At 39.2% G+C, this 24,923-nt stretch overlaps 2 protein-coding genes across 6 annotated transcripts in view; both read left to right on the forward strand.

The window, feature by feature from the left end:
- The window catches only part of AHI1 (Abelson helper integration site 1), a 128,918-nt gene that overhangs the window by 45,403 nt on the left and 58,592 nt on the right, over positions 1-24,923 (forward strand). For all 5 annotated transcript variants that reach the window (XR_006414078.1, XM_044424008.1, XM_044424022.1 and 2 more), the window contains exon 16: positions 1,410-1,527. Coding sequence is in view for 4 of the 5 variants with exons in the window: in XM_044424008.1 (XP_044279943.1) it covers positions 1,410-1,527 (118 nt within the window). In the remaining variant the exon portion in view is untranslated. The remainder of the gene's footprint in view (positions 1-1,409; positions 1,528-24,923) is intronic.
- The window catches only part of MYB (MYB proto-oncogene, transcription factor), a 38,021-nt gene continuing 33,123 nt past the window's right edge, over positions 20,026-24,923 (forward strand). The window contains exon 1 of the mRNA XM_044448083.1: positions 20,026-20,121. Within this exon, the coding sequence (XP_044304018.1) occupies positions 20,026-20,121 (96 nt within the window). The remainder of the gene's footprint in view (positions 20,122-24,923) is intronic.

Below are 24,923 nucleotides of genomic sequence, written 5' to 3' on the forward strand. Positions count from 1 at the left end.
TCAGGACATAAGCAAATCAGATGATTTTGAGGCATTTTCAATTAAATTTATTCAATGGCATTTGATGAACTGCACCCTGAATGGGCCAATGGCAAGTGGGGAGTCTTGAATATTCAGAAAAGACTATGAAATGCATACTGTGTGAAATGCAGCAAATCTTGATTAATTCATCTTGAATTTCCACCCTGGTGTTATCACCCCTGCTGGATCTCTCTGACATGACGTTCGATTATAATTAATGGAACATAATAAAAACATTCTTTCCTTAACAAGAATTGAACTGAAATAATTTTTTCAAATAGGAAATTGTTGTTCTGGATTGTTTAATATATGTAAATCACAATTTCAACATTTAAGTCAACATTTATCTTAAAATCAGAGATTTGCATCACACTGACGTATTTCTCCACATAGTGTACATGTGCGGGCATATAAATACATGAGGAGTAGGAGCTAGTGTGAAAAAGACTCATCCAGTAGTCATCTTCCAGACTGCACTTCTTCCATAAGTAGTAATCATAGAGATGCTTGCCATGGCAAACTTTCCTAATGGTGCGGTATACCTCTGTAAACTACTGTGGAGAAATCTGGCACCATGAAATAAAGATTATTGTAATTGACATAATTTATAAGATCAGTCATCTGTAGTTGCAATTTTAATCAAATAATTCTTCATGAAATTACAAGCTAATGAAACTGTAGAATATCTTTCAACCATAAGGCATGGAGATAGTATATTAGCAGGAAACTAAGCAAAGATCTCAGTACTTTGAACTTTTTTGAGATCTTGAATCTTACAATAACCACATATTTCAGTGCAACTAGAACAATATTTCTAAAGTGGGAGGCTGCAGATAGCCTGTGTCGCCTGAAAAATTAGTTTTAGCTGAATATTGACATTAGAGCCCACCTTCCCCGATCAAGTATTTGCCCATTCAATTAGTAAAAACCAAAATCTTTATTAGGAAAATTGGTGAATAAACCTGAGAGAAAAGGAACTAAACCCTTCAAGGGACACCTTAAACCTAATTGAAAATGTCAGAAAAAGTTATATTATCTGCATAATACTGGGAGCCTTAGGTTCACAATAGATGGAGAGACGTATGTATTGCCTTGCAGCTTGGAGACCGCAATGTTGATGTAACAATTAACATAAAAGGATGCCAAAAGGAAGTGTTGGCATGTTCCACCAGATGAAGTCACATGACTTTTATAATTTATTTGTTTCTCAGATCATATTTTCAAATCTGTATATGTTTTCAAGAAGCATACTGCCCAGAGTTTCTCTTCCTATCCAAATTAATCTACTGCTACCTTGAACTAACAATCATTCCACTGTTAGTGAATGCTTTGCACTATCTTACTGAGGAAATGACAATTTACCTTTCTTTTTCTTTTTCTTTTTGTAGGCCAACTCCAGCCCATTGCTTCCTAGTCCATCTCTCCTGTCGCAACACTCTAAATTACGACTGGGAAGTGCACTGGGTGAAGTGCAGATCCCTCATTATTCTCTTCCTGCTCCAAGTGGTAATGTGATATACTTTTGTTTTGCCTTTGTGATTCTGTGAAATGAGTGTTACTGCTAAGTGACTCATTTTCTGTAAGTTTTCAACATGTGTGTACTTTGTACTAGCAATATTTAATGTAGGCACAAAAGAAATTGGATTACCAAATCAAAATTTGGAAGCAGTTATTCAAACCGGTAATTAAAATAAAAGATGAAAATTGCTGCCCATTTCATACTGCATTATAAATCTTGACTATCCACATACAGTGAATTGTAGTCCCAGTCTATCATGTGACAGAAAAACACACTTTGTGGGGCACACTGGGATATTGCTTCTTCTACCTTTTCCAAGATAAGGTCCTTCATCTTGGGGAAGGAGGAGTCAGTATAAGAAAGTATCATGTCTCATAGCAGCAATTCCTGGGTTGTTTGACCCTAGATTTGTGGGGAGAAGTGGAGCTGGCAAGCCATGCACACGTTTCTACTTTTGATTAACAACACAGGAAAGCCACCATGGACCTGGAGCTCTGGGATGTTTATGGTTTAAATGACTCAGAGTTGAACCAGTAATTGCCAATTATTATCTGCTTTTGGGCTAAGTTCTGGGTTATTTAACCCATGTACAGCCCAGAGCTTCTGAGTATACACATCACAGAACAACTCAGGAAAAACATTCCTGGGCTGTAAAAGTGCAAACATCCTGCTTGCACACTCCACTAGTCCCCAAACTTTCTGGGTTAAACTTACGAACTACATCAGACTCTATGGCAACATAGCAAGCAGCAACTCCTGATCCTGCTTGTGAGTCATTGAAGATAATTGTTAGCCAAGTAGGCAACTCTACTTGAATATTTTCCCAGGATCCCTAATAACTCTGTTCAGCTTGTTAATAGTTTGTTGGACAGTAGAAATGCATGTACAGTTAATGCAGAAGTGGCTTATTAATCTAAGCTGTTAGAGTGCAGTATGCTAATAATTTATAGCTTCTCTTGCTAGGGTACACCCTTTAAGATGCAACCACTGATAATGTTCTTGATAGCTCACTTTCAAGCAGTAATCCTTTCATATGTTACAAATGCGCTTTCATGTTACTATAATCCCATTATTGGCAAGACTTGACTGTAACAGCTCTTTTAAAAAGCAAAATAAATTCTTTAAGACAGGGACATAAAGCTTAAGAATGATGAACAATATCACAAATATATATATATGTATATATATAGAGGGAATGTATCTTTCAAACATATGACTTGAAAATCAAGATTCCAGGAAAAAGCACTATAAAATATTAAAGGGCAAGCATTGTTTCATAAATTTTCCCATGAGAAAGGTTTAAGTGACAGTATAGCCCCTGCTTTATGCTATGTCTGCCTTGTTAAGAGCCTCGTGCTGTATAAGTATTGTTTTCATAGAGATGTGGGAAAATGTATTTATTTTGCACATCTTTCACCATCAACTGTAAACTGTGAAGAAAGGAATCTGTGATATATAGGCTTCTTTCTAAGGCTTGGGTTGATTGTTGTTGTTGCCACTCATAGGAATGAATAGTAGGTACAAGTGTTTGGTGCTGAATTGTTCACTGTCTTTCAAAAAGTTTGGCATTTTTGTGATCCTTCCTGAAACTGCTTGGTTGCTAACTGTTTATAAACTCCCAATATAGGATATGTTAACTTTTTTTATCTGGGTATTAAAAGAAGCTTCTAGTCCTAGTTCTTATTGCTTCCTTCCTGAATCATACACTTCATGAGAACATTTGGAGTAGGGGCTGAGTTATCGCTTAGGATTTTAGCAGTGAATGGTTTTATAAGCAGAATTTTTATCAGCCTTCAGAGATACTTATTCCAGAGCTGATATGTTGGAATTACCTTAACAAGTATCCGGTATACAAATTCTTCCACAATATCCAGGTTATAATCCCTACCTGACTCATATGAAAACCATGACCAATATTTGCAACCATTACTGGAGAAATATTTATGAGTATAGATATAATATTTATGAGTATAGATATAAAATTTCCAGCAATTTTAAAGCTGTGGAAGAATATGGATTATTTTTCCTGCTTTTTTAAAAAAGAAAACATACTTTCTGATAAATGTAAATTTATTTTGCAATTTTAATGAAATTATATGCATCATGTATAAAGTAGAACACAAAATTATGACATTTGGGAGTATATGAAATTCTTAGAGTAATTTTATTATTTAAACTCCTTTTGGCCAGCTTTTAGTGGGAAAAACCTTCCCAAGTTGTATTACTGAAAATAAATGTGTTCCTGTTTACTCAGAAGTAAGATCAGTGCTTTTTTGTAAAAAAAAAAAAAAAAACAGTTCCGGAACTCACGTCGCCGGCAGTAAGCGTGCAACCACACACATCAATCCCAAACGGAGCAGCGGAGCAGCGTCCCAGGCCAAGAGCAGCGCCCTCACTATCTCACTATCAGATAGCAGACACAAAAGCAGCCTGCAGGCACTATGTTAATGATGTTTGCTGCTAATCTGCTACGATTCAAAATCACTTCGTAAAATCCATTTGAAAAAAAGGTGCCGGAACACAGTTCCAGTGCATTCTATGACAAAAAAAGCCCTGAGTAAGATGCACTATGTTTTGAGATTATTCCCAGGTAAACCTGTATAGGATTGTTGCCTCAAAAGTACACATGTGAATATATTAAAAGGGAGCTGTAAACTACTGCACTTTATGTGAAGGAGAAGTAGGGAACTTAGGGATTCTCCATAAGAAGATGGAGAAACAGTTGCTTATTGCAACATTAAAGAGAATGCAGAATTGAATTTGCAATTATTTTTGCAGCTATGAGACTTAATTTTCCTTTGAACCTCTCTTGCAATGTTTATATGAAGGTTAAGTATTTTTAACATGGGATAGAAAGTGAAAGAAAGGCAGTTTTGTTTGAATGTATATTCTGGCAAGTACAAGGTTTTTATATGTCTATTGTTTTATTACTTGAAACTACATGTGTGCAAACACTGGGACACATTTTGGGATCTTTGGTTCTAAGTTACAGCACACAAGTGGCCTCTGGTCAGTGTTTGGTTGAGAAACTACTTGAGGTTCCCAAGTCACTGTTTGTCATTTTAGCTGAAATGGTACATGGTAATTTGTACAAACCATAGTTTGCCTCCAAAACGGAATTGATAATCTAGTTCAGGCCAGTTGCATATATTCGAGTCACAGAATTCTCAAGTGCAGGTTTCATATATTCTTCAGTGGCAGCGGCAGCAGCGACTGCTTCTGCTTCTTCCTCTCCCTCCTTTTCTATGTATTATATGTTCTATATTTCTAAGCAATGACAGAAGTGTGAATGCTATTGGTTATGATACATGCCTGGAATAATGATTAATATAACTCATAGCTTGAATGCTGATGTGATTAGTAAGCAAATACAATGCTGTTATCTCAATACTTCTTGGCAAAAGAAGAGAAGCAACTTTAAAATTGGCACCATATTTCTCGAATTAGCATCCTACTGCAGTAATATTCTGATTCATCTAAAGAATCATTAACATTAATTAGTCATCAGCTCATTATTGCAATAAAAAGCATCTGAGTATAGTTGGACATGTGGGGAAAAAAGCACTTGGCTGAGAGTTTTTGAAGGAAAGAAACATATTGCTGCTTGATACACACACACACGCGCGCGCGCGCGCGCATATAAAGGTTCAAGCCACATTGTCATTTTAGGTCTCTTACTTAATCTTTTTGCTTGCTTGTTTACTGGGCAATAAGTCCCACTGAAGAAGTATTTTCAAGGAAAAGTGTTTAAATTACTGTCAGTGTTGTTGCTGCTATTATTACTGTAAAATAGAAAATTAAAAATAACAATTATCCATATAAAATAGAGTGCAGCCACCCCATAAAATAGCTGTAACACCACTGACAGACAGACATTTAAATTCAACTAATGCATTAAAGCAGCCCATTATGCCAGCAAATGCTTTGGAATAGAGAAGACTCTTGATCTTCCAATGAAAAGATTACAATCTTGATGCTAAGTGGGCCTTGCTAGGGAGAACATTCCTTAATTAAGAGGGCCACCACAAAAAAGGTTGCCCTTTGTTGTCATCATCAAATGCCAGAGAATGGTCCCAGATACTGATCATAAGTTTCATAGCAGGAGAAGTACTCCAGCAGGTATTCTAGTCTCATGCACCGTAAGGCAAAAATCTGTTCCTTGAATTGGCTCAGAAATGTATAGGTAACCAGTATAGGCAGGCCAGAATCTGGAGCCATGTTCTGAGATCCCTCTGAACCTTGTTACCAATTTTTAAACCATCTTCCAAAGCAGACCTATAGAAAGTCATTGCACTTATCCAACATTGAGTTCACCAGAACATAAGACTACTGAAAAACAGCTTATCCATGTCTAGATAGAAGCATAGCTGAGCCACCAGCTGAAAGTGATGGAAGGTAATCTGTACCACTGAAGCCACCTTGAGTCTCAGGTGACAATGCTCAATGCAGAAGAAAGCCTGAGTAATGGACCTCCTTTCTTAAGGGAGATACATCCTCATCCAGAAAAGGATAAGCGTCCTTTGTGCAGTTAGAGGAAGAATCCACTAACAGCTTCTTAATTTTGTCCAGATTGAGTCTGCATTTATTAACCCTGTTGTCCTAGCCAGGCACTGTTTAAATGCACTGCGCCTAACATTTTGCAATTTGTCCTCCTTGATATTCTTAAAGAAATATAAGGACGAAGAATGGAAGGAAAAAAGATCATTCCTAAAATAAAATGCTTTTAAAAGAATCATTTATGTGATTCTTTTAAATATGTGAATCATTTTCTCGTAACATGTTTTAAAATGTAAGTCTATTAATCAGTGGGACTGATCTAATAAGTACACTGCAAACTTTATCAGCTAAACCTACCTCTTTGGACCTGTGCCATTTCTAGCCACCACTTCTCTAGATTAACCATGTGGGGTAATTTCTTCAGTACAAACCTCCAGAAAAGTTGCTTTGTTCTTAGGACTGGTGAAGTCCCATTCTGCTGAGCATAATTTACAGCTGCCTTGGAGCAGCTGAGCTAATACCTAGGAAAATATCTGAATTTGACTTTACTGATAAGACAGTCCATCAGTGTATTGGAAAGTAAGATCCAAGCTATGATATAATTAGGTGGGAAATTGGGGAGAAGTGCGTGTGTGTTTTGTGTAGAAGAAAACACAAAATTATATAAGGAATCTTTTGCCAGATACAAGGAATGTTTTGACATATGCTAGAAGATAATGTTGCTACAGCTTTTTAATCGCCACTGCTCTAATAATGACAGCAGTGTTGGTGGTATTATTTTAAAATATCCGTTTTCCTTTGGTTCATAATATTCTAAAAACAATAATACAAATGCCAAAGTAGTATGCCTTTAAAATTTGGCTTGCTCAATCTGTTTACATTGAAATCAAGACTGCACAGATTCCTCCATTATGTGTTCTTTTTTATGTTACTTCTAGGCATATTAATTAAAATATTTAGCTGGAAAACTATAGAAATACTTAGGACAATAGGTGCAAAACTTTGAAGATTCCAAAAGCTTTATCAAGAGAACATAACTCACATTTATGTGAAATTGGTATATGTTAGGATAATTACTGCTATGCCTTTGGGATAAAGGAAGTACTGTCAGCCAAATTATACAAGGGTGTGGATTAATTCAAGCATTACTCTCCACTTGGCATTGATTGCTGTAGGTTGCAAAACCAGGGTATGACATAGTATTGTGAAAATAACTTGCCAAAATGTGTTCCTGCCTCTATTTTAATTATATAGTAAAAGTAGAAAACAACCATAATTCAAGCTATATGAGAAAGAGTGAGTAGGAATCATCTTAGTGGAGACTTCTAAGCGATGGAATATAAATAAAAATATAACTACAGCCAGGTGGATTACCAAAATAATTTAAAACACTGATAAAGGAAAAAACCTAGTTAAATTACAGATTTTAAGTCACATTCCTCAATTTGAGATTCGCATGGTCTGACTCTGGTTGCTCTAGTCCTGTGTAGAAATATCCTCCCTGCCTTCAATTTTTCCACATTTTGTTGTGTTACAATCTGGAAATTGAAATAGATTTCATTGGCATTGTTACACAAGATACTCAACACTGTGAAGGTGCAAAGTATTTTTTATTGTAGCAAAAAGTTAAGTAACCAAAAACAGACCGGCACTCGATAGTTGCATAAGTGTTTGCCCTCTTTGGTGTGACATGGCTAAATAAGCTCTGGTGCAACCCGTTGTCTCCACACATCACATAACAACAGTAGATGGTTGAACAGAAGCTACCTGTGTTCAGTTCCAGTGCCACATGGTCTCTGATTAAAAACACCTGTCCTGGGAGGCCTCAGCATTTGTTGGAGAGCATATCTAAACAAGCCAGCATCATGAATACCAAGGAACTATCAAAACAACTCCAGAATAAAGTTGTGCAGAAGCACCGATAAGGGTTGGAATATTTTTTTTAAAATAAACTCCATATATCCCCTAGAGTAATGTTCATAATCCATCATCATAAAATGGGGTAGGGGGGAGTTGCTCAACCACACCCCTACCTAGAGAAGGCTGTTCACCAAACTCACTGATGAAATAAGGAAGGCATTAATCTGAGATTCAATGAAGAGGCCAATGGTAACTCAAATGGAGCTGGACATATCCACAGTTTGACATGGGAGAAACCATTTGTTGAACGACCTGGATGCTCCACAAAGTTGGGCTTTTTGGAAAAGTGGCAGCAAGAAGGAAGCCATTGCTGTAGCAAACCCAAATCAAAGCCCACTTGAAATTTGCAAAAAAAAAAAAAAAAAAACATGTGGGAGATACAGTAAACATGTGGAAAAAATGAGACCAAAATTGATCTTTTTGCCCTTGCTGCAAAACACTATCTGTGGCACAAAATCAACAGCATTCAGTGACCTGAGAACACCATCCCTGTGATAAAACCTGGTTAGATCATGTGCTTGGGATGCTTTTCTTTAGCAGAGACTGGGAGATAGTTCAGGACTGAGGGCCTAGATGAAGCCTGATACAAGGCAATTTTGGAAGAAAACCTGTTTCAGTCTGCAAGAGACCTGGAATTAGGGTTGTGTTTCCCCTTCTTGCAGAACAATGGCCCTACATACACAGCCAAAGTAACACAAGTGGTTTCAAAACAAGAACTTGAATAGCCAATCAAAGCCCAGACCACAGTTCAACTGAGAATCTGTGGCAAGATGTGAAAGCTGCTGTTCATCCACAGTTTCCTTCCAACCTGCCAGAGCTGGAGCAGTTTTGCCAGGAAGAATGGGCAAACATCGCAGGATCCAGATGTGTACAACTGATACCCAAGAGGACTCACAGCTGTAACTGCTGCCAAAGGTGTTTCTATTAAGTATTGGCTCGAGGGGAGAGTAAACACTTATTTCACCAACTGGTGCCAGCTGGTTTGTGATTACTTATTTTTGTAACTTTAGGTCCATTTAGCTTTATACGATTTAGGAGCATAATTCCAAACTTTTGATCATGCAACCCATATGCTTAGAGACAAAGAACAGATTATTACATGCCTATCTTGTAAAGTTAATAAACTGAAGAAATCAGTTACTTGAAGGCTGCAGTCCTCTGTGTGCATATATGAAAATAAGTTCCATCCAAAAAAGTATTATACTTTTTCTGAGTGAATGAGCAGAGGATTGGGGTGCCATATCCACAGTGTCCACAACTCTACATGGGCTGGTCATAGCTTGGCAAAAACAGTGTTCCATAATAAATGTCAATAAAACTTTCAGTCTCCTTTTTGTTTGGTTAATAATTCATAATTTGAGAACTGAACACATGTTAGAATTCATTTGTAGGATATAAAGTCTTAGAACAATCAGTTGCTCTGAAAAGTTTGCTAGGTGGTTTAAAGTTCACAGTCGCTCTGACCTTGATGTCACTAGTGGTACAATTCCTATGGAAGTGTCCAGAATACCATTTAGTTTGATTATAAGAGATCAGTTGATGTATCCTGACAGTATGGAATATGTAGAGATTGGGCCCACACCTTCTGTAAAAACATCCTTCAAAGGTTGTAGAATCAGATTGTGAGTCAAATAAAGAGGTTGGTTCAAAATCCATAGTTGAAAGGCTACAGCCAATGGACAAAAAGATAAGCTGGGAAGTTGCTGTGTATTAGGCAGCTTCACATTCTGTGGAAAAGTTTAGTGTACATAAAAATAGAAAGGGGACAGACCTAATATCATTACTCTGATGGTGCTGCATCAGGTTAAGAGAGCAGACCAGTTGAAAAACCTCCAGTGCTCCAAACAATTGGCCCCAAAACAGGATTCACCCTGAAGGTGTGCTTGCTGTTTTCAGTTTGGAATGGAGAACAGGTATTCTGTTTGGAATCAGTCTCTTGTCATTAAGCCACATTTCCCTAATGGTCAGTAGTTTAACTTTGTTTCTTTTGTTATTGACTTCTGCAATATTATTACTTTGTACTAAAAAGCCAGCCTAGTTGGTCAGCTTTAACATAATAAAGTCTTTAGTTAGAAATAATTTATAATTTATAGATAGAAATGGCTGGCCTTCTTGGAAGGAAGAGAAAAGAACGATCATAACAAACAAGGCCCCAGGGGGTTCAGCCATTCATCTGTATTCTTAACTCTTGCCTATTTTGGCTAATTTGGTGAGGCCAGGGGTTGGTGAATGTATCCTTGTTAGAGATTTTAGTCTCAGATGCTTTGAAGGAGGTAGTAATGTGACTTCTAAGAAACATTCTGTGGATTTGTTGTAAATATTCCCTCCTTGGGCAAATTACATGGGAAGGTGGTATCATTCCAACTACAGGTGCTCTTAAATGAAGCCAAACATGCAATTAATTAATTAATTAATTAATTGCTTTTATATACTATTCAGCAGCCATACATGGCTCCTGAAATGGTTTACCAAAAAGCAATAGTTTGGAATATCGTGATTAAAAACAAAATAAACATAATCATAAGGCCATTATAATATAATTCTATAAATCTATTGGCCTTCAACCTACCCTCCTCTTACCCTTATTCCACCTTCATATTAACGGTTGCTACATGAGCACAACTCCATTTAACACAACGCTAAAATTAAATTTAAATAGTTAAATGAATCCATATAACTAAATAAATAATAACCTGAACAAAACTAAATACAAATAACAAACTACCTAAATCATAAAAATAGTTATAAGTGTTGTTATTCCACAGCAGTCATAATTACTACAAAATATACATTTAAAATATTCTAACAATTAAAACACTCAGCAAAAGGGGTTGGCCTGGTGCCGAAGAATATAGAGTGTTGGCACCAGGCACAGCTCTTCTAAGTACATTGATGTCCCTAGTAATTGCTTGGGGTACAAAACTTAACAGAACACCGTTTCCAGAACTTTGGTTGATGCCCTTACACTGGGCTTCTTGCTACAGAGAGGTGAAACTGGTGCAGACATCATAATATTTTTTGGATATCAGGTTGAAACCTTCCTATTTGTCCTGGCATTTTTAAAGGTTATGTTGCTTATAGTTTGTGTCCTGCTGCCTGTTTAGTCTGTACTTTAATATGAAGGTTATTGTTTGATTGTATTTATAATTTGTTTTAATGTTTTTCTTTACTGTACAGCAGTCTGTAATTCATTGGGTGACATGCAGTTTAGAAAATTTGTGATTGATTGATTGCTTAATGGAGAAGTAGACTATCACTACTCTGTTGGTCATGGTATCTCCTGGACTCTCATACCAGTGATGATTTGCTAACCCTTGGTCCTGGGAAGCCCTATATTAATATGCTATAATATTCTTTCTTAGCAGAGCTGGTAGTAGTAAAAAAGGATGTCCCTTAGTGCCTTATCTCCAAGACCATGAAACCTAGACACCTGAAACTTCAATACCTACTAAGGGGATCCTACTTTTCCCTCCAGTGCATTAATTTGAATTAATTTAAAGATGTCGGTGAATTTGAAAATGGCACTCCCTGATCAACACACAGCTTTGAGGTCAATAACAATATTAACCCAGTAGTTAAATAGAGGCCAGTTGTTTGCCATTATGCCACCCAATGATAGTAGGATGATAAACTAATTGTGGCTTCTCATATTTCCTACTTATTCTGTCTGTGCATGCAATCACATATATATTTTTCACATGTGAGATCACTTGCAGGTTTTTTGAACTTTAGTTTTAAGTTGTAGGATGGCTTGCAGACATAATAGCATGGTTACTAGAGGAATTTTGCAACCATGATTAGCTGTGGCAGAGGAGATACAGAGTGTAGTGGAAATTCAGCTAGACTGGTGTGGGGAAAGAAGTGCAGGCAGTTGATGACTGGCTCTCCTTCTGGTTCTTCTCCATCACTGAGAGTTCTAGCTGTTCCATCAGTTTCAAAACTGTGGTGAACTTGATGCTACATAATGTCAGGTCAGTCTCTAAAGCAAGGGTACAAAACCTTGAGCCTCAAGGAGCTTTTAGGGGGTCTTATGCCAGTGTTTGACCAAAGGCAAAAGGCTCAGAGACAGAATTATATTAAAAAAATACCACCAGGCCATCATGGAAAGAGGGCCAGGTTTGATACTCCCACCTCTTGGTGCAATTAGAAGCACACACCTGTCTCCAGTGCTACTGTCTGAAGTGAGCACATTACTCTCCAAGGAAGCTGTCAAGAGAATCCACTCTAGCCACTCTAGAGGTTTTTACTCTCACTGTTTTCCAGTACAGTACAGATGGAGGACTCATACCAATCCTAGACCTCAAAGGAGTCAACTGGTTCATCACATTGAGGAAGCAGAGAATAGTCTCTCTGCAAGTCATCACCCCCCTATTGCAGCAGGGAAACTGGTTCTCTTCCATTGACCTTACAGGTGCCTATTTCCATATCACCATGGGCCATAATTAAAGACATTTTCTAGGTTTCCTAAGCAGGGAGAAGATAATCCAAATCTCAGTTCTACTGTTCAGTCTCTCATCTGCCCCAAGGGTCTTCATGAAATGTATAGTGGTTGTCTGCGCAATCCTCCAGCTCCAGGTGGTACATACCTTGATGACTGGCTCATGGTAGCCCCATGTTGGACAGAACTGAAGTCAAATGTGACTTCGTTGGAACAGACTCCGCCCCCAAATGATACCATTGTGCTCAGAGTTTCCAGTCAGTTAGCAACATTTACATCTCATGCTGAGTCCTAGTCAACACTACCTAAGATTAAATCCAGGATTGCCTCCCATCTGGTCATTTCCCTGAACAGCTCTGCCAGGGCACAGGGTAAGGAGAAATATAACCTCTTTGTTAGAACTAGAACATAAATATATCCTGTCTATGTAGGGGCAGTTGATGTCATCCATTATTACAATGCTGTGGTTTTTGTTTTTTGAGGTGAGGCCTCCCTGATTTCATTCTCAATCTCAAGACTGCACTGGGCTTTTGGGCTGGAGAACCATAGCATGTTCCTTGGACTAACTTCACTTTGGAGCTAGGCATTATCACCCACGGTGCTTTTGTTAAGGATGCTGTGCCTTTCAGATTATAAAATATGCTGGACTGTATGCTCTCTTTAATGTACAGGGCACCACATCCTCCAGTGTGCCTTCCTTGCCCTTCCTGTACAGTTTATATCCAAAGATGACCACATCCCATTGATTCTCTCTGTTCTATCTGGTTTCTGTAGTGTTTGCTATATGCAGCTTCTCCTTTAAAACCAGGTGCTTCAGCTCTTCTATTTTGGCTTGGAGGCCTCTAGTGTTTACATAGACACACCTAAGCACAGTATCACTCTCCAGATGTGTGCAACTTACGTTTTGGCAATTAGGTCTCTCTGACTGGTTATCTCATCTCACCATATGCTCATCTCATTTGTTCCCCTCCTAAATTTGAGCAGCCAGAACTTTTCCATCTACCTCCCCTAGAAATTATTTAACCTGACCTGGATCTTCCCAGCTCCTTTCAGATTTTCCCAGGTTCAGTTTAAAAACCATTCTGCCATCTTGTTTATGTTGTGTACCTGCAATCCATTTTAGTTTAAGTGAAGCCTGTCCCTCCTGTACAGACCTAGTTTGCCTGATAATGTTCCCAAGTGCCTAAATGTTCTCCCTTTGCTACTGTGTTATTCATGCATTGAGACTCCTCAGCTTTGCCTGTCTAGCTGGCCCTGTGCATAGACAGGTAGTAGAGAAAGCCACTTTGGTGGTCCTGAATTTCAGTCATCTGTCAAGGAACCTAAATTTGACTTCATGGAACTCAGGAACATTTCTCCATGGCATTGGTACCAACATGAACCATGATTCCACCCCAGCAGTATCTGCAGTGGTACATGATACCCACAGTCTGCTCACCAGGCAAATAAATCACCATGTGGTCTACATGCCACTCATATTGTTTTGTACTGTTCTTATTTATTTATTATTGTGAGCCACCCTGAAAGCCTTCTAAATAAATAAATAAAGGCCCAATGCTAACCGAGCTATGTGCCTAATGATTAAATCTCTTACTTGTACAAGCCCCTTCCCCATCTTAGTACAAGTGCTGGGTTGCTCCCCTTCCAACAGATCATTTCCGTCTTCCTTGGAATAATAAGTTCCTTCCATGAGACCCCCTTTTTCCATGACAGAAGAGCTGTTATGCAGGAATTGGAACCCTGCTATTTGGTCCCCAAGAGTCATCAGCCAACCTTTCTGCCTCTCTTTGTTTTTCCAGGTCAGCAACATTGACTTCAAGGGAACAAACCTGTTCCTGAAAACTAGGAGCTCATTACTGAGACACAGTTACTACTTCTGTCCAGTTTGCAGATAGTCATATGTGTACCCCTCAGTGCAATACATTGGGTAGCCTCCACATTGGTGCTGGCTTTCTTCCTTTGTAAGTGGCTTTAATTGGCATCACTGGCTTTGTTTACCGGGAATACTTGGGTGGTATCTTTTGTTTTAATTGGAAAGGTAGTGGATTTATTTTAGTTACTAATTTACAGTTTACCCCTAGTGACTTTGAGAAAGGAGGGCACCTGGCCACCTCACATTGTTGTTGAACAAACATAGCCGCTTAACTCACTTGTATGCCGACCCTATATAATTGAGAAGGTTTATCACTGAGACTTGCTTGAAGAGGTTCCCAAGCCTGCCATCTTTTATAGCTCTTGAGTAGATTGGCCAAACTGCTATCTGCAGTCAGTCTGATTGAAAGGCCTTGTTTGAAAAGCAAGGGTGGGTGTAATGAACTTCTGTTCTTCACTGACTTCCAGTAAATGGGAAAGTGTGTTAGTTGACCTCCACTGTTTTTTATTCAGCGGAGAGCACAATTGGTCTACAGAAAAGACAACAGACAAAGGGTAGGTGATTTGTGATGTGATCCACATGTGGCTTGAAATGCTGAGTCTCTTTGTGTTCCTTGTTTAGAACTAAGTGATAACCTGGACTCTCAAACTTGGAATTGCTTTATATCTGAGATCCAGTTTGTAAGCATCTGTATAACTCTAAAAGCCTGAGCCAACACTGAGCCCAAACTGAAACTAACGTCACTTTATGGTTAACAGCAGTCTCTTCCACTAGCTAGGCCTGTATCGTTGTACTTGTCGGTAAAGAGTTCTGTATGGCTTCCTTTCTCCTTTCTAAATTTGAGTTTAGTTTAAACGTAGACTCTGTGTTTGGACAAGACTGCAGGAGCTTGAAGTTCCTTGCCTTTGTTGTGCCCTTGTTTTTGCTTCATCTGATAATTTATAAATTTCAGATTATTACCTGGTGTAATAGATACACATACACATACAGAATGAGATCAGTAAACAGCATTCACCTTCTTGCACGTTTGTGTAACTGTGTGCTGACACCTTGTCAGTAGGTATCCTTGCACTTGGTGGGCTGCCTCCCTCACAAGTCTGCCTTCTTACATAGCTTTAGGTAGGTTGGCCCAACTGCTGCTGCAACCAATCTGATTGGAAAAGCAGGGGAGGGGAGGCTGAACACCTTAAGAGAGTCACTTCAGTCTTTTGGAATGGGGACAAAAGCTTACACAAAAGCTAGGAAATTTTTGTGCTGGAGAGCACAGCCTTATGAGGAGCCTGACAGGTCAGATTTGTTCTAAATGGCCTGGGTTCTCACCATCTTAGGGGGAATTATCTCCCATTTGCTCCTTATTCTGCCATTGTGCAATACTAAGATTGGCCGGTGAAACCCTGAATCCTTTTCTTTCCTTTGTGGACACCATGTTATTTTCTGTTATGATCAGAGCGTTTTCAGTGGTTAATCTATGACGCTGGAATCCTGAAAGTGTTCCACTGCCTGTTTCTGCCAGTTCTTGAAGGTTACTGAGAACATTCTTTAAGCAGGCCTTGGAGATTAGATATTTAAAGCAAGTCTTCTCAACATCTTTCATGTTTGCAGCCATCATTTAGAGTTTGTGCTTATGCATTAAAGATACTTTATTTAATTGATTTTGAAACTACTCTGGAAAAGTTTAAGCTGAAAACTGGCATATAAATATAATTTGTTGGTGAACTCTGCAAACACATAATCATTTGCTCCGTTACAGAAACAGAACAAGACAGATCAAGAGCAAGAGGTGTGTTGTGACATGAGAGCTGTTGCGGACAGGAACATTTGACTTCATTCTACCATGTTTATAAGTATAGCTGTTGAAGGGCTAAGGTGTACTATTTTAGTTCATTTCCCAAGTGTGCACATCATGGAGCTGCTTTACTGTTGACACTGCATCTAGCTAGACGAATGCTTCTTTATTTACCCCTTTCTGCTGAAACACTCGAGGTGGTATATATTTTATAATGGCTCATAGTTGAAGAGACATGATAGCAAAGGAAATAAAGATTAGGGCAACAAGAAGAAGATAGGCATATTCAAGTTCAGGCATATTGCTATTCAGCTGTTGTTAGAGTAAAAAGCAGAAAATCTAGCAAGTTCTTTCCCCACCTCCTCGTGCACTTCAAAGCACTCTGTGAAAACATTTTTATTCAGGAAGATCTTTATGAAAGTCTGTGTATGCAACCTTGCTTTTATGGATCTTATATCTGTGTGATTCTTATTTGTATTTCATGAGTGATAATTCTTTTAATATTGACTTGTGTGAGTTTCTAAAGGGTAGGATGTAAATCCATAGAACAAATACAATATGGGAAGCTGTGTTTTCCAGGGAGCCTTGTGGCTAATGGGATGGGATAAAAGTCTAATAAATAAAACTACACTGGACAAACTGTAAGAAACATTCATCAATTTATTTGGTTTGTACCCCACCTTGTCATCATGACAATGGTGTTCAAGGCAGCTAACATCATAGGAATTTTAAAAAACACATACATAAAAACTTACTTTAGAAAAAGTACATATAAAATCCACAACAATCACAAATTACAATTGCAAAATGAAAACAAGACTCAGCAACAGGTTTACACACTGAAGGCCTGCTTGAACAAAAAAACGAATTTGCTTGCCGACAGTAAATGCATGGTTTGCATGGCAAGAGGGTGGTTAATAAGCCATGGTTGCTTATTAACCACACTTGTGTGTGCCACCAGATTTCCTAATTGTCCTCATTGGGTGCAGCTTGTAGTCACATGGCAAGGCTGAGTTGTTGGAGTGGTTAAGAACCCATCCAGAATCCAGAATTGTCTTGTGTTGTCACTTGATGGTTTGTTAACAAGCCATATCTAGTGAAGGTCATTAGGAAAATCAGGCAGCGTGCCCACATTAAGCTCAGGAACTTGGTCAGAGAGGGATCCATTCCAGCCTTCTTGTATGTGTTCATGTGAGTTTGCAGACATAGATCTTCCCAAAGATTATGACATATTTTCCATTGTAGATAGGGGTGTACTTGAACTGACTTGAATGATGAAGGAACTCTTGTTATAACACGGTGGTGGGCTATCATCCTTTTTAGTTTCAGAGTGACATGTCATACTAAGAACCCCTAGACTGGGTTCACACAACATGATTAACCATGGTGGCTTATAAGCCTGTTCTGGCTGTTTGTTTTGCCTAAACTGAGGCACATGGTTTGTTAACCATGCACATGCCACTCTGACTGGGCTCCGGCAACACAAGAAGCCATTCCTGGTTTATAAGCCACCATGTCTTATTGTGTTGTTCAAACCTAGGCATGGCCTGTTGTTTTGTGGTTTGTTTTTCAAGGTGGCTTGACATGATGTAAACCTGGAAAAGATGTTTATGAAGGCTTGTCCCATGTGTCTACAGAGCTGCCTGGAAGGAACAGCAATAACCATGGTGTTACAGCTACCAGACAGATCAGTGCTATTTATCTTTCCACCAGTACATAAATGAAACTTTGGAATATTATTTGCATTTGGGGAGATGATTTGGAAATACACAAATGGGTTTATTTATAATGTTTCTGTCATTCATAAGCACAATTGTTCACCTGTTTGCTAGCTGCTTTCTTTTGTCTTAGCAGCAGTACAGATCAGCATCTTCTCTGTATGCCTGAAAATCCTATTTATCAGTTGTATCCTCTTGAAATGCCACTTGTCAGTTTCTTTGATGACTTTCTTGATTCCAAAGTCTGATGGTGGTGGATGAAAAAGGTGGAGCTTTTGGCATGGGGAAGTATAATTGCTGTTGGAGTACAGGCATATGTACTGTGAGAGCATGGCTATACTTACTGTACACATGGGTTGGTATTAATTTAAACCATTTCTGTCTTCTGCGTATGTGCACATTAGTCTGTCAAAGGACAGAAAAAGAATACAAATAAAAAGTGGAGCCAGTTGCACAGTAAGTACACCCCTACTTCTGCAGTAGTAAACCCACTTACGAACTTGTGGAAAGGGCAGTGGAAAAGGTTGCAAATAGAAAAATTGTGCAGAAAAGGGGTAGCAGTCAGAGCAGGAGAGGAAGTTTGAACAGTGTTTGTAGCAATAAAAATATTGCAAATGAGACTGGGATATGTGCAGGGAGTGGGCTTCTGAACTGGAGACAAGCCACAGCAAGGTGCAGAATGCCCAATCACCCGTTGAGAATAACATGGCTTAGCAAGGAGGCAGACAACCCACCAGACCTTCTTTTCAGGGTGGCTTATTGTGACATGGTATTTATCCATTGTCTAAGTTTGCACAATTGTGAAGTGGAAAATAGGTCATAGTGGGTTTTTTTCTGCCCCCCCCCCACACACACACATATACTTTCATTAAGTATAGCAACTCAGCTTCTCTTGTTACATAAATCTGGCCAGGATGACTTGTTGCTCAAAACCATGGACTGCTTTAGGGCTGTGGTCCTGTTCTAATGCCTTGTGAATGTTCTAAGGTACGTGTTTAGCTCTAGCAATCATTAGTCCCATTTTCCACAGAAGGGGAAGAATAGAGGAGATGAGGCACAAGGTTCTAAGTTCACGTCCTGACATATCTAGCTAAACAGACCTCCGTTATGTGTGCTTTCAAGATTTCTGCTGAAATCCTTCAGAAAGCTACTGCTAGTTAGAACAGGCCTGTCATGGATCTGTCACCTAACTCAGTAAAGCAGCCTCATCAGTTCATACATTTGCACATGCATGGAAGCTGTTTCATACGGAGTCTAGATCTGTGATGTTGGACAGTTGGCCTCATCATCCCTTAGAAACATTTTAATAATTTTAATTATCTCAGTCGTTTATTTCCATGCCAGTCTCTCTCATCATTTGTAATTCCATTTCATGTAAGTAAAATAGTTAAAAATCCAACAAGAATGGTCTAGTTCACTGAAAATGACAATTCGGCAAATGAAGTAAATCATGGTCTAAATTTATAGGCGGTCTCTGAGGCAGTCAGGGTTCCTGGTATAGTTTTCTGGAAATGAATGTCTTTTACTGGCTGAAAGTGCTACATCAGGAGAGAAATGGGGCTAATCTGCAGGTGGTGGCTATTGTGGTTACAGTAAAGATATCAAAAACAAACCAGATTTACATTTTCCAGAATGTTGAATGACTAGTTGCTTGGAAGTCTTTTTTCTGAGTAATGTGATAAGAAAGCAATGTGTATATTTGGTGCTTTTCATTTAGTAATTTTCTTTATCATGCTTGCTTTTAGTCAATGGATCATTCACAGAGCAAAGTGAGCAGTGTAGGTATGAAGAATTTTATTGTACGCATTTGCTGATCATCGTATTTGAGAACATTTTGCATTGCAAATTATTCACAAAGGGCTGTCAACTATTATCATGATGTCACGAGTTCAGCTAAGGTGCAAGAATTTAGCTTTGTAACTTAACCTCTTTAGTAAAATTATAGAGTGGGAAGAGAACCAAGGATAATCAAAGGTAGTTTCCTCAATTAAATTCTGGAGAAGACAGGTCTACCCTCTGGCCTTTGGTGTAGATATAACCCCATCTCGTGTTGCATCTCTTACATGCTGCTGTAACCAGCATCCTAGAACTATCAGTATGTTTTCAGAAGATACTAAACAATAAGTATGATAGGCAGGACTGTAGAAGCAGTAGCCCACCAAGAGAGTGAAGAAATTTGTGATGGGAATTGGAATGGAAGCGCAAAAGACAGTTTTGATAAGGCCAGAAGGGCTCACCTGGCCTTTTGTGACAATGGACAATGAGCAAGATCCTCGAAGGCAGGATCCTCCATGTGTCAAGCAACAACTTTACATCATACATGAACATTTATGGCCAGACCATAGCATTGTAAATACAGTTACTGTTTAGAACCTGAATATAAAGCAAAAGCTCTCCACCATTCTGTCTAGTAAACAGTTTAGCATTAGTTTAATGTATGAGAGAAATGATCCACCTCAGCTACCTCACAGGGTTGTTGTGAGGATAAAATGCAGAGGAGAACCTTGTAAACTGGCTTGGTTTTCTCATAAGAAAGATGGTATATAAAGGCAATGCAAGAATAAGAAAAGAAGAAAAACAACCCAAATGCTTAATTAATGCATAGATGCTTCCATATTTTAATAAGAGATTTATTTTTTAAAAAGTAAAATGAGAATAAATTAACATACGTACACATACTCATGCATTGATTCATTAAAAACTGAACCAAAAAAAAGTTTTATATCCTTTAATGTGCATCATGCCCTACCAGAGCATCTCATGGTGTGCTTCTACAAAGTTATTTGGATTGCTTGTTACCCGTATACAAGCACTGCCTTGGCAATAAGCCACAATGGGGTTGTTTTTGGTGAAACAACCCACAGTATGCTCAATAGATAACCTGGCATAATAATGGATAATCCTCCCATGAGAATCACAGGGGAGCCTATGGCAGGACCAACTTATTTTTCCCCTCCCAGTCATGATTGCATGTTTAGGGCTCACCACAGCCTTTTTCCACTATTCTTCAGAGAGTGTGAAAGCCAGCTGAACAGCTAGGCTTTGTGATTCCTGTTTGGCAGCCACTGAGAGCTCCTCCAAGGTGTCTGATTTTTTCAGAAAGTCTATGCAAATATGCTTGCATTCTTATTTTTTTAACCATGCTTTTGCAATTGTGAAGGTCTATAGTTCCATAAATGCATAAATGTGAAACCTTGAGTAGGTCAAATGTCCTGAAGAACATCTGCTGTCAAAGTACAACAGGCATCAACCTTGGGCATTGACCCGAAACTATTCTAAATACTAATTTTCTTTCCGTTGGTTTCTTGTGAAAAGGGTGGTGAGATTTAAACTACTTTAAAGAAGAGATCATCTTTATTTATTTATTTATTTATTTATTCTCCCTGATAATCTTCAGCATGATGCACATTTGCACCCTGCGAAATTTCATGATTTCTTCCAAGATGGTGAAATAAGCTGCAGCAAACTTGATATGGCTCATGATCATGCAAGAGAGTTCAGTAATGCAGTGCCAGCTGCCTGTGAGTGCCACTTGGGCACTTGGAAGTTGTCACTGGTGGATGTCATTGGCAAGAACAGCATGGGGGGAGGGGGGTTCCACTCTTGCCAAGCCACTCGCTAGCCAATTCCTGGACTGGTTCAGATTGCTTGGATTTGAGTGACACAGTAACCTATCATGCCTACACACCTACAACAGCCCCATGGATTGTCAGGGTGACTTGTTGTCTATATACAAATCATCCTAGAAGAATTGGTTTATATGGCAAGACAGCCCATCATGGGTAACCCACATTGGGTTGTTGCATTGTGCAAACTTAGTGCCACCAATGCTTGAATGGAGTCAATCCAAGGATACCACAATGTTCATAGAATAGTAGAGATGGAAGGGGCCATGAAGGCCATCAGGTCCAACTTCCTGCTGTTGCATGACACCAGGTCACACCATCCCACTCAGATGGCTGTCCAGTTTCTTTTTGAATGTCTCTAGTGTGGGAGAGCTCACCACATCTACGCAGCTGGTTCCACTGTTGTGTTGCTCTGACAGTGAGGAAGCTTTTCCTGATGTCCAGCGTGAATATGGGTTGTCGCAACTTGAATTGATTGTTCCATGTCCTACACTCAGGCATGAGCAAGAAGAGATCTGGACCTTCCTCTTTGTGACAGCCTTTGAGGTACTTACAGAGGAGTGTCATGTCCCCCCTCATTCTTCTCTTCTCAAGGCTGAACATGCCCAGTTCTCTCAGTCTCTTCTCATCGGGTAGTGTTTCCAAACTCTAGATCATTTTTATTGCCTTTCTCTGGACCCTTTCTAATTTTCCTGCATCTTGCTTGGTGCCCAGAAGTGGACACAGTATTCCAGATGAGGTCTGACTAATGTGTATATTGATGGTATCAAAAGCCAGTGAAATATTGGGCAAACATAGCAGGGATTACACTCCACTTGTCCTTCTCCAGGTAATGTTAATCAGGGCAACCAAAACTGATTAAGTCCCATAACAAAGCTGAAACTGAGTCTAGAGTGTCTGCAGATGATCAGTGTCCTCCAAGAGTGCTCCACCACAACCCTGCTCTAGGCTCTTTCCATGTATACTGAAGAATGATTAGAAGGGTGTGCCAGATGCTTAATATATCTGATTCTAATCTCTAATTAAAATGTTGGCTTTTATTGCTCTTACATTTGATGTAATAGGACTTACTTCATTGTAGCTGGAAGCTCTACTTTCTGTTTTTTTTTCCTTTCTAATTCAGCAAACCAAATTCCATCTGCTGTGTACATGAAATGCAGATGTACTTCTTTTAAATTCTTTTTGTGTTTATACTTATTGGAAAACTTGGGGCAGACGGGATTTAAAATTTCTTTCCTGGGATTTTTGACAGGGACCTGGTAGTAGAGGCTGGATCTCAGACAATACTAGGGGCAAAAGGTTCTTAGGTCTAAGAAAACAGAATGCTTCATTTACATCTTAAACTAGCTTCTTTCTCTAGATTCTTTCTAGAGAATTTTCTTTCTTGAATAATGTTGATCTAATTATGAGTGAAATTCTCTGGGCTCAATTCAGAATGTGCTGTACGTACATGCTACTTGTTTTTAAAGCATCTGAAAATGTACTTCAGTATTAAATTTTTGAGAATGAATACATAATAAGCACTCGCCACCAAATTAATGCATTCTGTGAGACTTGTAATTTTTGAACAAGGTATGGTTTAGCTATGGTTTGAAGGCACATAAAGCATCCACCTGGTTGAAGCTAAGCAAGTCTAGGGCTGGCCTGAGCTTGGAGGGGAGACCACCTGGAAACTGCATGCAGCCACCATAAGTTCCACAATGGGAGAAAAGTGGGACATAAATCTAACAAATTTATAACAATCACCGAGCCATTAAAAGCATGGTATCTGTTGGATGCCTGAAGTCATCTAAACCATTTCTGGATGAGTTACAAATCAGCAAGGTTTTGAAGTCATAACTTGCTTCTGATCATATCATTAGATTTTTCACTTACTGTAAGTAATGAAAGCATTGGCAGAACATGCCAATAAAGCTAGGAAGGATGTGAGGTGGAAGTAGTCCTCTAAGTCCTTGCACACTTCTGATGATGTCATCAGGACTGCAAGAGATTTTAGAAGCTTCCAAATATGCAGTACCTCTCCTGGCATCAACTAGACCCTTCCTGCTACTCCCAGCACTACACCGACTCTCTGTGTGTAAGAGAGACACACGGAGTGACAGACTGACAGACTGGAACAGGAGTGGTGATTCGCACTATGAAGAATGCAGCAAGCTCAGATAATACAATGTGTGGCCCTCCATATGTCCTGGTCTGCACATCTCATTACCCTTTGCCATTGCCTGTGCTGGCCAAGGTTTATGAGAGTATTTGGCCTAAAAAGCTAGAGACCACAAATTGCCCTCACTTGCTTTAGGCCCCGGTGTTTTCCTGTTAAGTTTATTGAGACTGCATCAAGGCCCAAGAATCTTTAGCTTTCTCTAAGATTTCATTCAAACTCCCACATGTGGCCTAAAGGAGCACATTTCCAATAGTTACCTGGAACCATCCTATTAATAGTAGTGGTTGAATTGCTTGGGTTCGGAAACAGAAATAATTCAGGTCTGGAATATTCCCTGTCTGGAGCCCCTTCACTAGGCTCAGTTTGTCATCCAGCTTGCTAACTTGCATTGATGCTGCTAGCCCAGTCCTAAGAAGTAGAATGCCAGATGCAAAGCCTCTTGCAAAGTATGCCCCTTATCCAAAGTCAGGGATGTGTGAGGGACTGTTTGGAGGTAGGACTCCGTCAGATTCAATGTGCACAACTCCCCAGACTCCAGTCCACTTTGCAGAGGTCCTCAGTCCAAATTCCTGAAGAGTGTGCCTAGCACTCACGAGTTGTTTGCCAGGGATCAAGCCCATATTCTGACCTCTTCATTCTCTGTTCTCATTCACCCCTCCCCCCCAATGCCCCATTCTGCTCACTGAGGTTGCTTTCCTGACCTTGGAAAACAGCTTGCCCAGTACTTTTGGTACCAACTGTGAAGGAGTAAATGGCCAATTCCAGCTCTAAGTTTGGAGCACAGTCTCTGCCCTCAGATTTGGGAATCTGATATCCTTCAGAGGTTGTCTAGGTCCATAGGATTGTTTCTTTAAATTACATGTTTTGATTCATGTAACAAACTCACTCTTGGCCTACTGCTACATCCACTAACTCCACTCTCACTGCAGTTATTAGTTGCTGTTACTAAGTTGTTGTTGTTGTTGTTGTTGTTGTTGTTGTTATTATAACATTTCTATGCCGCCCCTTGCCAAAGCCTCGGGGCAGCTTACAACACAATGAAATACATTGAAATACAATAGAACATAATAAATTACCATTAAATACAAAAATACAAAAAATACACTGAGTTACAAACATAATAATATAAAATTAAAATTATCAGTATAAAATAAGTAAATAAATAATACAGGAGGAGAAAAGAGAAGGAAGAAGAAGTTGCCCTGGCCAGATCGTATGTTTTAACAATTAAAATGATGTTTAAATAAGAAGGTCTTTACCTGGCGCCGAAAAACCAGTAACGACGGTGCCAGGCGGACCTCTTTGGGGAGTGAATTCCATAGGTTGGGCGCCACCGCAGAGAAAGCCCTCCTCCGAGTACTTAC

This window comes from Varanus komodoensis, unplaced genomic scaffold (assembly GCF_004798865.1).
Source record: "Varanus komodoensis strain SLA01 unplaced genomic scaffold, ASM479886v1 scaffold1, whole genome shotgun sequence".
NCBI classification, from domain to species: Eukaryota; Metazoa; Chordata; class Lepidosauria; order Squamata; family Varanidae; genus Varanus; species Varanus komodoensis.